The 16,524-nt window shown below is 47.0% G+C and overlaps 1 protein-coding gene across 3 annotated transcripts in view; it reads left to right on the top strand.

Annotated features, from left to right (window-relative positions):
- LOC121095580 (phosphatidylinositol 3-kinase regulatory subunit gamma) overlaps positions 1-16,524 on the top strand; it is an 82,095-nt gene that overhangs the window by 40,808 nt on the left and 24,763 nt on the right. Inside the window, exon 1 of one of the 3 annotated variants that reach the window (XM_040610644.1) lies at positions 7,963-8,848. The exons of the other annotated variants lie outside the window; for them this stretch is intronic. Within the exon in view, the coding sequence (XP_040466578.1) occupies positions 8,743-8,848 (106 nt within the window). The 5' untranslated portion in view covers positions 7,963-8,742. Of the gene's footprint in view, positions 1-7,962; positions 8,849-16,524 lie in introns of those variants that run through there. 3 annotated transcript variants of the gene reach the window in all.

Below are 16,524 nucleotides of genomic sequence, written 5' to 3'. Positions count from 1 at the left end.
GCTGCACAGCCCCTCCGCGGATGGGCAGTAAAGCTGGTGCCTTCCAAATGCTCTGGATTTGTTGCATGTTTCAAGGACATTTGTGCAGTGTAAGCACTGACGGGCTCAGGCTTCCAGCAAACGGCCAAAGGATTTACCCAGTGTGCTGGGAAGCTGAACTTCATGCTGTGGTGGCTGATCTGCCGGCACGTGCCCACTGACAGCAATGCCACTGCAGCCAGGACCTAGTACATCTGTGAAATTTTGGGGCTTGATGGTGATAAAGTCTTATCTGGTGGTGCAAAGTGGTGTGGTGGTTTGCAGGTAGGAGGGAGGTGTTTTCCTGCATCCTAGAGGATGCCTAGGACTGCACAAGGCAAGCGTGGCAGCAGAGACATGGAGTGAGTTCTTGATGGCGTAAAGTCCCACCTGTCCTCTAGGGAATTCGTATTCTTCTCTTGGGAACCCAGCACTATTCAACTGAATTCCCCCTTCAAGTTTGGAAATCTTCAGCAGGAAAAGAACCTTAATGCAAAAGACATAGAAAAAAAGCTCTTAAAGAAGCTGATTTGCAGGTTGCCTTTGCTCAAGCCCTCCCTCCCACCCATTACTTTGGCTGGACAAGGAAGGCATCGCATCCATGTGCTGGTTTTTCAATGATTGCCCTACACAGCACTGTTTGTTTTATTTCCCCGCTTAGTGTTCAGAGGCTGTTCTTCTTGCACTTATTTACTGTAAAGCAAAGAAAGCCAGGGAAAATGATCTCCAAAGCAAACAGAGCCATGTTTCCATTTGGGAAAACTTAGAGGGAAAGTGCGTGTAGCTAAGCAACAATGCATGATGGTAAATGGGTCATTTTCCAAGGCATGAACTGCATGTGGATAACTGCAAGGAAAGCGACCCCAGCCAACACACTGCCGACGTTTGAATTCTTGGCCTAAGCGATTAATAAGAAATGAGATGACTTTTCAATACCCCTGAGAGCTCCCTGGGTTGTTATGGGTTTTTTTTCTCCCACTTTCAATCTCCACCCAAAACCTTGGAGGGGAGTCTCTGTTACTGCGCCTGGGCAGAGCTCTGACTGAGTACAGATGCGTTGCAGTGAGGTTCCTTGGATCCAAAGAGCAGTGGGTCAGCTCCACTGCATCCCAGGGAAAGGGATGGGGACAAGGGAGTCCCACAGCAGGACTGGAGACTTAGCCATGAGAAACTTCCTTCTGCTTAGGGCCAGAGTGAAGCCAGCATTCACCCGTGCATTAGCATGGAAGCTTGATCTCAGCCTCCCCCCAGCAGTACGTAGGGATGGCTTTGCTCACTTATCCTCCCTGTGAAACTAGATAATCTCCGCTGCAAGAAAAGGGGGGTGTTTTCTTAACGTGAGGTAACACGTTATGGATATACAAGGGTACCAGTTCTAGATAACACTAGCTATGGGATCATTACATTGTTTGGGAAGCCAGGAGAGTTTGCTGGAAGATAATTAGGTGATGTCATGTTTGGTTGGGAGCATAACATCCATGTCACATAGCTGTTGCGTCATGGGTGACAGTGCCTGGCTTGGCCATGGGTGAAGGGTTAGGGAACCCTTCAGCTTTGCACCCTAGGGCAGGACAACTATTGTGTTGGGGTTAGTTTTGGGTTGGTTTGTTTTTTCGTAATAATAACAAGTATACAGAGTTCAAGCTTTGCATTTGCAGAAGTGATTGCTCATCTAGGCTTTGCCAGAATTCCTTCTACTGGGAAAGGTGCCACCTTCAAACCAGTGCTGGCAATTCAGCTTGAAGGTCACCAAGTGGGATGGCAGCAGAGCAGAGATGAGACCTCGCTTTTCCTAGACATGCCACTGATTTCCTCTTCCTGCCACTCGCATCACTGGCTGTGATCAAAACATACACTGCCATGTTTATTAAAAAGAAAAGTTATTGCAGGAAGGTATTGGGATTATTTCTTTCCTCCATGAATAAAGTTCTACAGTTCCTCTTAAAATCAGACCTGAGGAATTTACAGAGTGGTATTTATACATTCCTTGGGAGAAAAAAAAAATAAAATCCGAGCAAGTAGTTCCAGTGCATTAAAGCAATGAATAGAGGAAGTGAAAAATATTTTAAGTGCCTATACAGTGTTACATTTCAAAAATGTCCTGGTTTAGGACATTAGAACTGGGGTGTGTGTGGCTTTTTTCTCTCTCTTTTCCCCCCTCTAATTTCTCTGAACTTGTTACAAGTCTCCTTCCATTTTGCTCACCATTTCCAAGCAACTAAATAGAGAGAGGCCTGGAACGATGACAGAGATGCGAAGTGCACAAAGGGACTGGAGTGTGGTCCGATAATTCTGTAATTGGAGCTGCTCGAGGCGAAATTTTTTTCAAGCCAGTGTAAATGGGGATTGCTGAAACCCTTAACAATTGGTCTGTCAGGCTGCTTCTTTAATGGATTGCTCTGTTTAACTCTCTCTGTCACTGGCAAGATGACAAGAGAAATTAGTGTACTGGAAAATATAAGGTAACTGGCAGCTCCCCAGCCCGGTTCCACAGTCCTGCAGACCCTGGGGTGCCACAGTGCCTGGCTCACCGGCTGCTCTGCCACTTCTTTGGAGGAGGAGGAGGAGGAGGAGGAGGAGGAGGAGGAGGAGGAGGGGAGCTTGCAACCCCCTGCCCTTCCTAGGGATAGGAAGACATGAAAAACCGCCCTGTGGCTCTGTTACTGACATAGTGAAGAGCTGTGCACAGCTAGCTGCAGGCTGGGATTGGGGTGGGGAGAGCACCTAAGCATCCTCCCAAGGCCAAGTCGCAAACCTTTCAGCAGCTGCAAACCGGCTTTATCTTCTGCTTTTACACCACGGGGTTTGGTTTTTTTTTTTTATTTGAAGCACAATTGGTTACTATCAGTCTTCTGGGGGCATTGGGTGTAGGGTGGAAGTACTGGCTGTTGGGGAAGATGCTTGCAGTGTGTGTGTGAGCACATGTGAGTGCATGCAAGTGTGTGCTGCCGTGGAGATGCTCTGACACCTCCATTGTTCACAGCCAGCCTCTGAAATTTGGCAGTGATGATGCCCCGAGGCTAGAGATGTACCTTTCGCTTTTCCCATGAAATTCCATTCTGGTTTGGCTGAGTTATAAAAAAAAAAGTTTTAAAATCGCCATTTCCCTTCTGCTGCCTGCATTCCTCAGGAAAACTTTGGCAGCCTGTCAAAACAATAACTGAACGTGAACTTTCTAAAGAGCTGGCCCGGTGCTGTCTGCCAAAGCAGCGATTCAGCACAGCTCAGCACAGCATGTCCTTTCCCTCACCCCCCCATGCCCACCCCCTTGCACACTCATCCCTGGGCACTCTTCGGCACAGATGTGTCCACCACAGACACCAGTGGGCACGGCACAGGGTTGACATGTGCTGCCCGGCTGCAAAAGCCACACACACCTCCTCTTCCCTCGCAGGAGAGCAACTTTCCACTTCCAGCCCTGACTGTTACTCCTGCAATTTTTGAGGCAGAAACCTCTGGAACAGTAAGGAAAGGCCAATCCAAACCTTGCTGAGGAATACCTTAGGTCCAGCTGCAATAACCTACGTTGTAGACATTTATTTAAAAGATATTATTCCTTTTTTTTAATGTTATTTCCTATGCTAAAAGAATGTTGTTTATAATGCAAAGCCAAGTGCTTTTAAGTTAGGAAATGCCTAATGTATGATTCCTCGCAAGCTCAACTCTGTGATTGTGCTACAATCTTTACATACGTGAGCCCCTATTACAACCTCTTTCCTTGTTGTGTGGACGTGGGATGGAAGAGGGCACAAGCTGCTCCAACAGCTGTAAATAAGACACTTCCTAACATTGAAGTGTTTCATTTGAATGTTTTTGCAGACCACATATTATTCTTTAACACAGGTTTTTAACGCAATGTATAATTTTCAAACCAAAGCACCCGACTTTGGCTCACTTGCCAGAGTTTTTCTCACCACAGAAATTTGGCCACATCTGGGCTAGAGCAAGGCAACAGTTTTGCAGCCTATGAGGACATAAAATGACTCTAAAGCAGAGAGGAGGAAGCACAGTCCTTGTTAAAAGCACCCATTACATTTCACCTGAAGGTGCAGGAGGATGCAGGGAAGGAAACTGCTGCTACTTCACCCACACAGGGGTTTGAATTAACCTTCATCTGGTGGCAAATGCTTTGTGGTCTCTGGGGTATTTTCAAGGCTCAGACTGTACCATTCCAGCAGAAGACGGTGCTTGCACCATCCCTGTGCTGCCAGCACTGCTCTGGTTCGGGAAGACAGGATAAACCTCTGCCCTTCCCACCACTTCTCTTGCCAGCAAGCCTCAGGTTTAGCTTGCAGCATGCTGAGCTATGGTGAGGCCCTGGCAGCAGTGTCTGAGCCAAAGTAGACCAACCCTTCTGCCTTCCCTCATCTCCTTGTCACCAGGAGGTGAGAAACAGGCAGGAATAATCCATTAACTAAACCAGTCTGCCGCGACTGGTTGTTCTTGTGCTGTTACTTGCAAAATGTGGTTGCCCCCGTGGGAAGTTGGCCACCAATTACAGCAGATACTGCACAAATCCTGATCTCTGTGCAGCGCAAGGCTAGTAATTTCATGTAGCATTTAATGCCAGCCAGGGAATCGTCCTTCCCGATGCAAACACAGCTCTACCATCTACGAGCTCCCCTCCAGCAGGGCCTGAGCTTGTGCTAACACTGCTGTTCACATTTGGGTCTTAGGAGTGGCCAGGAGTCTCCAGCCTGCCCCCAAAATCTCTCATCATTTTAGCACGTTTGGCTGGCAGCACTGTGGATTCAACCCCCCCTCCCTCCTCCACCCCTCCAACTATAAAAGCCTGTTGTGGCCTACATTCAGCTGTCGGATATCACGTTATCATGGCTCGGCAAAGAGGAAACCAAGCAGTTTGGCACAAATGGCTTTTCTGTGTTCAGCCTCTTCCAGCACGGGTCCATTCGGCTCCTCCTAAAGCACATGGAAGTGCTCAAAACTTCAATATTTAATCTTGCCTTGAAATGCAAATTGTCAGATCCAAGGAAATTAAAGCGAGCGAATGCACGGCCGTCAACGCAGTGATGTTGGGGAAGCAGCAGATGCTGTGCTCACTTCTTGCCTTTCAGCCTTAGCATGGGGCACCAGGACCCTTTTTTGAGCACTGTGTCCCCTGCTCAAGCATTGTCATTGTCACCATTATTTTACTTCAGCATTTGAATGTAGCTTTTCCTGACTTGGGGTGATCTGGTGCTCAGCCAGACCTTGAGCATCCCTGAGTGCTCAGCGTGCTCCTGGTTTTGTTTCTGTTCTCTGAGGGCACTGCTGTGATGCTCAGCATCTCTCCCCTCAGCATGCACATGCACAGGACTGCTCACTCCTATTGCAAGGCAGGCAGTGTGGTAGGAAAGGGAGCGCCCCATGCATGCATGTTGGGAGCCAAGTAATCCTGGATATAAGCACAGTTTTGAGAAATAAAAACACATTAATATTCTGATCTCTCAAGGCATTATCCTACTGCTTACCATTACACACAATCCTTTGCCTTAAATTGCATCTTTGATTAAAGCAGCAATGAGAGAAACCAGAGCTAATAACAAAATGTATTCTGCTTTAAATCACTAAAGTGAAAACATCAATAAGCTGTAACCATCACTGCCGCCATGAAAATGAAGGCAACCACCATGGGAAACAGCAAGGATGAAATCCACTTTGCCAGCATAAAAGCCAAGTAATTAGGTCTTATGTGGGTGGAACTTATAATGAGGTGCAGGAAGGGGGAAAATGAATTGCAACCCGAGCCTGCCTCCAACACCCCCACCCCCCCAGCCCCCCGCCAGAGCTGGTAATCTTAAGTTTGGGAGCAGCAGTAGGGACAGCAGCCCCATTTCTCTGCTCTGCAGGGTCTGCAAAGCAGTGTCCACATCTCCACCTGCACCCACCGCCCAACCCTTGTGGGGCTGCCCTCACACCATCGGTGGGCAGCGGGTGGCTTGTACCCACAGTACCAACTTAAATTTCACTGGGGGAGAGGGGTGTGCTTCCATGGATGGCATTTCACTTTGAGCAAGCTTGAGCTGATGCATTGTATCAGTCCAAGAAATTTAATTTTAAAATTAGAAGAAGGAGTTTTATCTGGTTATCATGGATTAATCAGAGTTTGTGGATGGGGATATAAAATTAATTTATATGCATCAAGTTATTTGAATCAAAGCTGCCTGTCCCTCAAGAAGGTCTATTAACTAGAGCAGCGCTGCTCTCCATTGCTTGCCGTGGAAGTTGTGATACATCAGCGAACTTCAGAACCTCAGCACTCAGCTCTTTCCACATACTCTTACATTGTAGTTTCTCAGTTATTCAATGTTGCAGTCAGCCTCCGGTTCCCCCTAAGCCAGGAGTATGTTTTCAGGAGCTGTCTACCTAGTGCTAGAGCGGGAGAAATTATTCATAACTTACTTTTCCATGCTTTAAAGTGCAAATAAAGCGGACAACTTCAGTGCTGGGTTTTCTAACATTCCCTGACATCTCCACAGCAGATCGAGGTGCTCATCTGTCCTTGTGCCTGCGACACTGTTTGGAAGTCTGCAGAAAGGGCTTTTTAATTTCTCAACAGCTGTCATTCCGCCTTTCTTTAAGGATGCTTCGCCATGCTAAGACCGAGGCTGCCTGCCGAGCTGGCTGCATTTCTGCCTCCCACCAGTGCTTGTGGGCTGCGGGCTGTGGCTGGCCATAGCGATGTGGCTGGCAGACAGACTGAGGTTCAGTTTCGGGTGTGTTCGCAGCTCAGTTTTACCCCAAAGCTTGTGAGAGGCAGCCATCCCGTTTGGTGCTTTTTCCTCTGCTCCCCCCCCCCCCCCCCCCCCCCCCAGCCCCGGTTACGTTGCTAGAAAGAGCTCTGGGTTTCCCTGGGGTCACACTCTAGGCAGCGGGCAGTTACGATACCCCCTGGAAGGCTCAGGTATGATGTGGAGTACACGGCAGGCAGCTGCCAGGGCCCTGCGGAGGGAAGGCAGGGGAGGAGAGCCCATGTTTCTGGCAGCAGCAGCAGGGCAGACGGCTGAGAGGGGGTGCGGCGGGGCCGGCCAGCCCAGGTCCCAGCCGGGGGTGCGGACAGCGGCTCCCACCTGCCAAGGGCCTCCTGGGCCCGGCCCGCGGTCCTCTCCCACAGACCCCAGCCCCAAAGGGGGGCCGGCCCTGGCTGGAGGGTAGCAGGTACACCCGGCGCTGCGGGGCACCGGCCCAGGGGGCCGCACCCCGCCGAGGGGGCAGCGGGCGCTCCCCGGCAGCGGCGCCGAGGCCGGCTGTGGCGGCGGGCGCACGGCACAGCCCGGGGCTGCCCCGGCCGAGCGGCGGGGCCGGGGGTGCCCGCGCGCCCCCTCAGCCCCGTCCCCCCTCTCCGCCTCAGCGCTCGCCTTTCTTTGTCCCGCTTAGTAACTGGGGCTCCCAGCCAATCGCCATCGAGCCGGCCGGCTTCGCCGCCAGCTGATTGGGTGCGATGGCCGGAGCCCTCTGCCAATCCCGGCGCTCGCTGCTCCCTCAGACAAAGACAGCAGCTCTGGCAACTGGGCTCGGCGCCCCCCGCCCCCCGCGCGTGCTCCGCGGCAGCAGCCCCTTGGCGACAGGCCAGCCGAGGGACCTACCACCTCCCCTGCTCTCCTCAGAGCGGGGGGGAGGGTGTCACTGGCAAAAGGCGGCTAGAGAGGCGGCCGCAGGGGCGAAAGACAGCCGGGTAAAAGTTAGGAAAGCGGCGAAACAGATTTTGCGTTTGTGCCAAGCTTGCTTTCTGGGCTTGTCTCTCTGGCGTGAAGAGGACGTTTCCCCCTTCTGCATTTTTTTTTTTGGTCACCCCCTCCTCTGCCTCGTGGAACCGCCCGCTCGCACAGCCCCCCCCCCCCCAACCCCGTCTTCCTCGAAGGAGTTAAAAAGCCGGCGCGAAGCCCCGCCCACGGGGCCCCTCCCGCGCGGCTCCGGGGGGCGTGGCCTCGTCCTCGGCAAGAGGCGGTTGGCGACGGTTGGGCCCCTCAGAGCCTCTTAAAATGAAACCTAGCGGGGCCGGCCGCGCCGCAGAGAGCCCGGGGCTGCGACCTGCCGGAGCCGCCCGGGGCCGCCGCCTGCGCCGCGCAGGGCTGCCAGCTGGGCACGGCGGGCGACGGCCAGCGCTGAGCTGAACCGAACCGAGCCGGCGGGGACTGCGGGCCGAGCGGCCCCCAGCGCTGCCCGCCCTGCTTGGGCTCCGCGCCCGCCGTTATTGTTGCCCGCCGCCCCCTCCTTTCTACTCCGCCGGCGGAAAGAATTCATCCAGAGACCGAGATCTCCCCTTTTTATCCGCTTCTTCCCACCCACCCCCTCTCTTCTGGGGGGGGGGGGGGATTTTGTTTTGCTTGCAGCCCGGTGTTTTAAAAATACCCCGAAAATGGCGATTTTTAGAGAGAATTCAGGAAGGTGGCTTTTCTGTGGAAAGGTGTCTTTTTAAACAAAAAGAAGCACTCTCTATTATATGTATATAACTACCTGTCTTAGTTCCTGCAGGGCAGCCGCTGAGGTGGCTTGTGGTGGGGTTTTTTTAATTAAGTTTAATTCCGCGATTTTTAATTTCCCCCCCCCTTTTTTTTTAACCCCCCCTAGAAGTATTTCAAAGCGGGGTGGATTCTTCTCGCCTTCCCCTCTCCCCCATTTTTTTTTTTTTTTTTGTTTTTAAACCCCCCTCCCCCCTTCCTCAATTAAAAGCCGGGAAAGCCAGTCGCTTCTTTATAAACCTGCCGGGACCGGGCTGTCGCGATGTACAACACGGTGTGGGATATGGACCGCGATGACACGGACTGGAGGGAAGTGATGATGCCCTATTCCACTGAGCTGATATTTTACATTGAGATGGACCCTCCAGGTAGGGAGCCGGAGCCTGTCCCCCTGCCTGCGCCGGGTCGGGGCCCTTCATCCCTGCCCTCTCCCCTGCCCTCCCTGCAGGCTTTCCCCGTTTGAAAAAGGAGGGGGAATCTGCAGAGGGGGAGGGGGGGGGAAAAAATATCTCTACTTAAACTTTGTGTAAACTTTCCAGGGACTTGGACCTGCTGCATCCTGGGCGAAAGTATTTTAATACTGGTTTTTGAGGAGGGGTGGGGGGGGAGGGCTGCAATTTATGGTGCCTTTTGGGAGGTGGAAAGAGGCAGGAGGAGGAGAGCTGCTCGCACTCCCTCTCCCAAGTCCGTCTCTTTTTTTTTTCTTTTTTTTTTTTTTTTTAAAAGCCTTTATTGAAAACTGTATATTTCGGCTGTATTCATTTCTGGAGGAGCGTTTTTATTAGCCTCTTCACCTGTGTGCCTTTATGTGCCTGTAACACTTTGATGGCAGTGATTTACCTACCTTCATTCAGCTCCAGTTTAATCGCTTTTACAGTCTCCGAGACCCTTTTTTTGCCAGCTTTCTTCCAGCATTGACAGATGAGGTGTGTGTTGTCGCTGGGTTTTGGTGCTGGGGGGATAAGACTTGGGAACAGGCTGGAATCCATCCCTGGAGGCACTGTTACTTTGATAGCATGCTTAATAACCTTGTTCAAAAGGGTTTGATGCAACTCTTTTTTTTCTTTTTCTTTTCTGATTATTATTATCCCCCCCCCCCCCCCCCCCCGGGATCACTAGTGCTGAAAACAGAAATGCGTTGTCTCTCACTTGCCTGAAGTTCTTAGACGGGACAGAAAGTTTCTTTTGTGTCCAAAGCGTGAGGGAAGGCTTACAAAGCAAAAAGGTTGCATCTTTGGTAATGAATTAAAGGAAGCGTAAACGGGTACTGGTGAAACCATATTTATACCTGTAAGTGCCTAACAGGCTGAGAGCAGTAAGGTAATTGAAGGGTCTTTATGTTCTTGGGTCTCTGATCTATACAGCCAGAAGGTAGATTAAAATACACACCAAAAATATTAGCTTGCAGAGAAATTAATAGCAAATAAGTACTTCTAAGTAGTAGCTTCTGTGTGGCATGTACTGTTAGACTTTCAAAATGTGCTTTTCAGTCTGCTGGAATCATGGCTTGTATCTCCAAGTGTGGTTTATAGTCTCTTTGTTTCAGCACAGTGAGCTTTTTTTTTTTTTCCCCCCTCCATAGGTATGTGGTACTTTAATTAAGGAGGAGGTGATCATCCTGAGATTTTTGGATCTCAAGGACCTGTACTCACTTCCTCTGGTAACTGTGATGCTTTAAAAATTGGACAGATCTCTCAGACGCACAATACTGGCCACGACTCATTAAATTCTTGCATAGCTGACACTACCTATTTTTAGATGTTACTTCTGACTGAAATGTTACACTTTCAGATCTTTCTGTGAATTTCAAAGGATATCTTTTTTGTAAATACTTTTGATCTTGACTACTCATGATGTTACTATTTCTATTTGCTTGTATCAAGTGAACAAAAACCAGAGTTCCTTTGTAGGTGACTTAAAACAATTGGTGTGGGGTGGTTTTATTAGAAAAAATAATGCCCCTTGCATGGTTTAGTGTGAGTAGGCTGCTAGAAGGGGCTAGCCTGACTGAACTGGTCAGAAAACAACTTTCCAGTATTTCTGCAGGAATTCAGCCATGCAGCCTTACAAAGTTTACGTTAAGGAGGAGTGCTTCTGTCATTAATAATGCCAGTATTTCCATCATTGAAGCCCTGTTGTCAGGTGTCAAGGCTCTGCATGGTCCATGCTGATCCCTGAAGTGTTCAGTAACTGTATCTTTCATATTTTTAAGCTAGAAAAGCCAGAGCTGGAAATTATGCATGGGATGATCCCCATGTATATGTCCTGGTTTTGTAGAACTATAACTTTTACATTTCAGGAGGAGGTAGGGGAAGAGAGAGAGAGTGTGTGGCTGTGGTGGTCTGCTTTTTCCTTCTCCAGAGTTGAGGTGGGAAAGCATTTTCTGGACTGGGATGATAGGTCATCCCTAAGGGGAGTGCAGAGGAATTTATTTGGAAGGTTTAAACGCTCGGCATGCCTTGAGATAAAGTCACTGCATTTGCACCCGGTAACAACCACAACTCCATCTGGCCCACTTCCAACAAAAATTTGTGAAGGTTTTCAGTATAGCTTTCCCCCGCACAGCGGATGGAGTTCCTGAGCAGCTGAATGGTGGCAATATGTTTTCTCAGCAGCATGCAAACTAACAATATGCAGTGAGTGTCCCCACTACCAAAGGAGGCAGCACGGTCTTTTGTTCACAGAACTTGTGTGAAGAGATCCCTGGTTGGTTTTTATGCTGCAGCACTGGGCACCAAGTGATACCAGGAGCCAAGAGTCTCAAATCATGCATGATTGCTCATGATTCCATTTTAGTGTGTCTAAACTTCAGGCAGAAGACAAAAGCAAGGTGAACATAATGTGCAGTGTCACCCGTAACCTGTAAGTCAAGGGTGGGGATACTGTTTCTTGTTAAGGGCCAGCAGACCTTTAATTTATCTTGGCAGGCTGTCTTAATACCCACCTTAGCGTTGCCCAGTAATAATGCAGAAATAAAATCCTGTGATGGCAGGCAGCCTGCAGCGCAGCTGTAGCTTCTGTCAGGCCTTAGTGCACCTGCACCAGCTTATCAGTGTGCTTATGTTTTCTGTCCAGGGTTGTAGGTGTAAATGGATGGCAGGTCCTGCAGCCCCTCCGCTAGAAGGCTTGCTCAAAAGTTCAAAAATAATAATGAAGTTGATGCCCCTCTCACACATCAGTTTTTCCCAACTCCAGCAGAGACGGGGTCAGGTAACAGGGGATTGCAAGCTTTCTGCTAGCTTTTAATCCATCCTAAACATAGTAGTAGGAGAGTTTTCCTAAATAGAGCAGCGTAACTTGGGATTCGGTTCTGCTAGCTTTGCAAAGCATGCCTTAGAGCAGTACAACTAATACAGGAGCAACAGTGGTGACAACCAGCAGGGTGACTCCTGTTACCTAATGCTTTTTCCTTTTGCTTGCATGTATAAATGCATAATGAAATGTATCACTGGCATAAAGTAGTATCTGTACATGCAAATATAATACTAGGTGCTCTAAGACAAAACTAGAGCCATCAGTTGCATATGGCTAACATACTAGCTTCTAAACTTTATAATCAAGGTTAATGTAGAGTATTATGGCCATAACAGCATTATATGCTGGTTCTGGCATTAGGAAACACTGTTTGGGGTTCACTCACTTGTTTGTTCTTGTGGGTCTTGCTAGCTGAAAAGACAAGGAAATAGGTTACTAGATTGAGTTCAGTTTTTATTTAACAACATCTGTTCAGGTCTGCAAAAACTTGTTACTGCCAGAAGTTAAGTTTTTGAACAGGGGATGTTGGATTGGCTGCAAAAGATACTAGAGTACAGTTATGTATCACCTCGCTTCTAATTAGTAAGACTGAGTAATGTCTTTCCCTCTGTAGATCTGGGATATATTACCAGTTGTTTTGATAAAATGTGTAATCACTGAATACATTTTGTCACAGTTGGATGAAAATCAGTAAGAGTGTTCCACTGGGATTTCAGATACAGATGTCAGCAAAGATATTTGGCTCAAATACAAATTAGAGGTTAGTTTCATTTGTGTGGGTTATGAAGAAAACCCCAAGTTTAAAGTAGGCTTACTAATGCAGAATGGGCTCTTGCTATTTAGGAGCAGATAACAGAATAAGCATTTGTCCTAAAGCTATATGAAAGCTCCCTTTTTGAAGCCTGTTAGGTCCAAATATGACTGTCCACATTTATAACTTGGGCCAGCTGTCTTTTTCAAGACTATTACTTTTCCTTGCCTGATGTGGTGAGACTGGCTGTAACAATGCTGTTGCTGTAAAATCTTTTGATAATGAAGGGGGGGCAGCAGTAATCTGTAGGCTGCTTAGTCTGCTTTGCAAAAGCAGCACTGCCATTGTATAAGTGAGACAAGTATTCAAGGGAAGAAGTGTATTTATTCATTATAGTTTCTATTTTCTTCCTGTATATAATTTGACAACCCTTGTTTTAGGGGGGCAATACTATAATTGTAATTTGGAAAACATAGGGTTCTGATCTCAAGGGCAGTGTTTGCTCGGATACCGGTTGTGCTGTATCATTATCAAATGTTATAGTGGAAACTGAATGTGGCTTCTCAAATGGGGTTTGTGGTATGCAATAGGCAGATGTAGGTGAACGCTGCATGTCTATGCCTGACTAGTTTTCCAGTGGGAGACCAGATGCAAATTGTAATAGCGTTGTCAGTATTGTCCTTCAGCTTATCTGAGCTGACTCCAGAAGCTTATCAAGGAAAAGTTCTGCTCTTACACGTCTTTAAACAAACAAAAATCCACTGCATGTAATCAGGACAGCAGCACTGTAGCAGCAACTGTCTTGGTTGCAAATTTGCAAATTTAAGTCTTGCTGAAAGTCATGTTTAATAAAAACCAAATAAAAATCAGGTGGTGGGGGTTGAGAGTTTCCTTATTACAGAAGGGAAGTTTGTTTAGGCTGTTTTGGGGTAGAGCAGGTAATAAATAAGGCTCAGTCACTTGTATTCCGCATATCCTGGAAAATGGTTTGAATTGAAGTCTCATGTCCTGTGGGGACAGTGATGTGAAATGCTTATATTCTGTTCTTGTTACACCTAGATTTCTCTACTGGCCTTGTCATTTAATGACTGCTGTGACCATTTTTTTATTTCTATGATTGCATTTTCAGGCTTGCTTTTGCATTCCTTGCTTTTGGTTTTCATTTTGATGGTTCTAACTGTTAAAGAATATCACTCATCAGCTTTCAATTAAATAAGTGAACACAAAAAAATAGCACCATTAATATAAAGTGAAATGATGTTTTGCTTGAGATGGGAGAGCCTGCTTTAAAAGGCTGACATTTTTGTTTACCAGTAGGTTTTCAGATGATGTAGAAATAGTTAGGGAGGGAAAGCTTGCTGAAGGGAGTTCAGCTCTGTGTTCTGTAAAGCTGTAGGTTTATGCAAACTAAAACATGGGAGAACGTTCTGAGAAGAAACCAAGCTCTTCACCATGTGTTTCAAGGCAAAACCTGCAGCAAATGTAATTTCTGCAATTGCTGTTCCAGACAATTGTGTATTGCACAATGCCTATACCTGACAGGAATTAATCACTGTATTGCTTTCTTCTACCTCACCTGTTTAAAAGGAGAAGACTCTTCTCAGAGTTTCCTTTGGGAAGTATTGTTCTCCCAAGGAGCAGACTTGACTTCTGTGTTTGCCATTGCCTGCACAGTATCTTATTCCAGAATGAAGCTATTAGGGCTTATCTTTGCTCTATAGCTTGGGAAAACAGAGGTATAGCTGGTCATACACATCTGTGCCCAGAACTAAAAGGAGCTGGGTGCCTTACATCATCTCATGTTGGTTGTTCAGTGAGTCACTTTTTTGGGCAGAGAACTAGGGAGCACTGGAAACAGCAGCATATCGTATATTTTTATCAGCATTCCCTGTATGTCTTAAAGCTTAGGCTTTGTTATTGTCAAAAAACCCTGTTAGCTGTGTTGAAACAGGTTGCTGTAAAACTTTGGCCCCATTAAAGCAATAGGTGTGTTTTAGCTCGATTTTTAGAAACTCATTTTCGTAAAGTAGGTTGCTGAGTAATGCTTAAAAGAACAGTCTCTGCTCGTGTACTAAATGCCCCTATGGAAATGCATCAGAATTCCTTTTTTTCTTCTGCTTTTTATCTCATTTCTTCTGACAGGTTAAAATCTGCACAATAGCTAAGTAAGCAAGAATTTGCTTCTCCATAGTCTAAACTGCAGCGTATGAGCTGATGCTGGGTCCCCGAACAATGTGAGTGGATGTTACCTCTTCAGAAGAGATTTTCATTGTCCTTGATCTTTGCTGTTTCCTGCACTCAATAGACAAAAATTTTGCAAGGTTTCAGTGACTATATTCCATTACCTTAAGTTCTTCTAGCTCTTCTGAAGAAAAAGTAGCTGTATACAGGGAGTTTTATAAGAATTTGTACAGTTTAAAGAAGAAAAGTGCCTGTTAGAGCCCTTTCCAAAAAGGACCCCAGCTGCCCTGCTGGACACCGACCAGCTGCCTGGTGAATCCTGATGCCAAAGCACAATGTGCTCTGAAGCTTTCCTGTGGCTGAACAGGGTCTATGTTCTTCTCTGGCTTTGAGTCCGGTGGCACACTTGAGATGGCTATCTTCCATCCAGTTCTCTTTGAAAAAGGAGGTTAAATACTTCAGCTGCTTCAACCTGTGACTGCTTCCAATGCTCACCCAGACTCTCTTCCAGTTCACAAAAACTGGTAAAATGTTATTTTAATGATAGTTCATAGGAATGTTACTTCTAAAATCAAATATCCCTGAAGCTGACATATGGTTACTTAGGGAGGGCTTGAAAAACATCGTGTTTCTTAGCACAAAGATTTGTGGGTTTTGGACAAATCAGAAAATCATCAGTGTCCCCTTCATCTTGTTTGTTCTTTCACTGCAGAATAACTTGAGTTTTGGTTTGGTGTTGCTTTGGGACTCTTGTACTTTAGGTCAGTTTTTGCCTTCCAAACATAAGCCTCCCATTTCCTTTTATTAGCTACTGCTTACTCTGATACTTTTTTTTTTCCCCCATGAAAGAAAAATTCCACATAAGCCATTTTTTCCAGGGTTTTTACCTTCTGTAGCCTTACCCTAAATTTCAGCCTCTGTAGTACCCAAGATCTGATGCTACACGTGATCATCTCCTTCTGAAGGAATTCTCTCCTTCCTTGCGTGCCTCCCCTGACCCCTACCCCCCAAAAAAAACCCCAGCCCTCAACAACAAAACCAGAGCTGCAGCAACAGAGCTAGAGAAAAATTGCTGTAAAGAGGGAACACAGCCCACTGGGTTTGTTTTTCTTTGAGTGTGGCCAGTAGGGCTTACATTCTAACACCTGCCCCAGGAAAATGTTTTTTAGAGGTGAGTTGAATGAGAAGTTCATTGGGAATACCATGTATGTAAGCTCTGTTGTCTGTCAGAACCTGAATTCGTACATTGCAATTAAATTTCCCAGGCTGTCAGTACTCATGCTGCACTGCCCCGTATATAGGACTGTATGGGAATCTAGATTGTTGGCCCTCCGAGGAGCTGCTCCCAAATTTCAGATTAGAAGTCTTTGGTGTTTGTGGCATCTTTACTCTGATTCATCTCCTCTTTCCAAAAGTAGTCTCTTGAAGGGGTATGAGGAAGCTTGAATCAATGAGAGAAATGTTTAAGATCCTTTTCATTTCAAAGGGTACAGTACAGTCTCACTGGTAAATTTTGGGACAGTGAAAGAAGTGAAACTGCTGCTATAAAGTGGATTTCATTAAAATATTTTGAAGATCACAGTGTACTTGAGTGAGGAGATTGATTCGATTTCTTTTGTTACACCTCGAGTTCTCAGCATGAGCAGTGGCTGTGCAGCCTGAGCCTAGCTAGACTACTCCATGCCTGCTGTGAATTTGCTTCTTTTGAGGGCACTGCATAGGATTGCATGGGCTGGGACTTCTGCCTCGGTGCAACTTCCTTCAAGGTTATTAGAAAAGATGTGGTGTGATGAAACATGTTTTCCTCTGAATACCTTTCTACCTTCAAATTTTTTCTGGAGTGTTGATTTGAAATGC

The sequence above is a fragment of the Falco naumanni genome, chromosome 11, assembly GCF_017639655.2.
Source record: "Falco naumanni isolate bFalNau1 chromosome 11, bFalNau1.pat, whole genome shotgun sequence".
NCBI classification, from domain to species: domain Eukaryota; kingdom Metazoa; phylum Chordata; class Aves; order Falconiformes; family Falconidae; genus Falco; species Falco naumanni.
The sequence above is the reverse complement of the archived record's forward strand: the minus strand, read 5'-3'. Positions and strand labels throughout refer to the sequence as shown.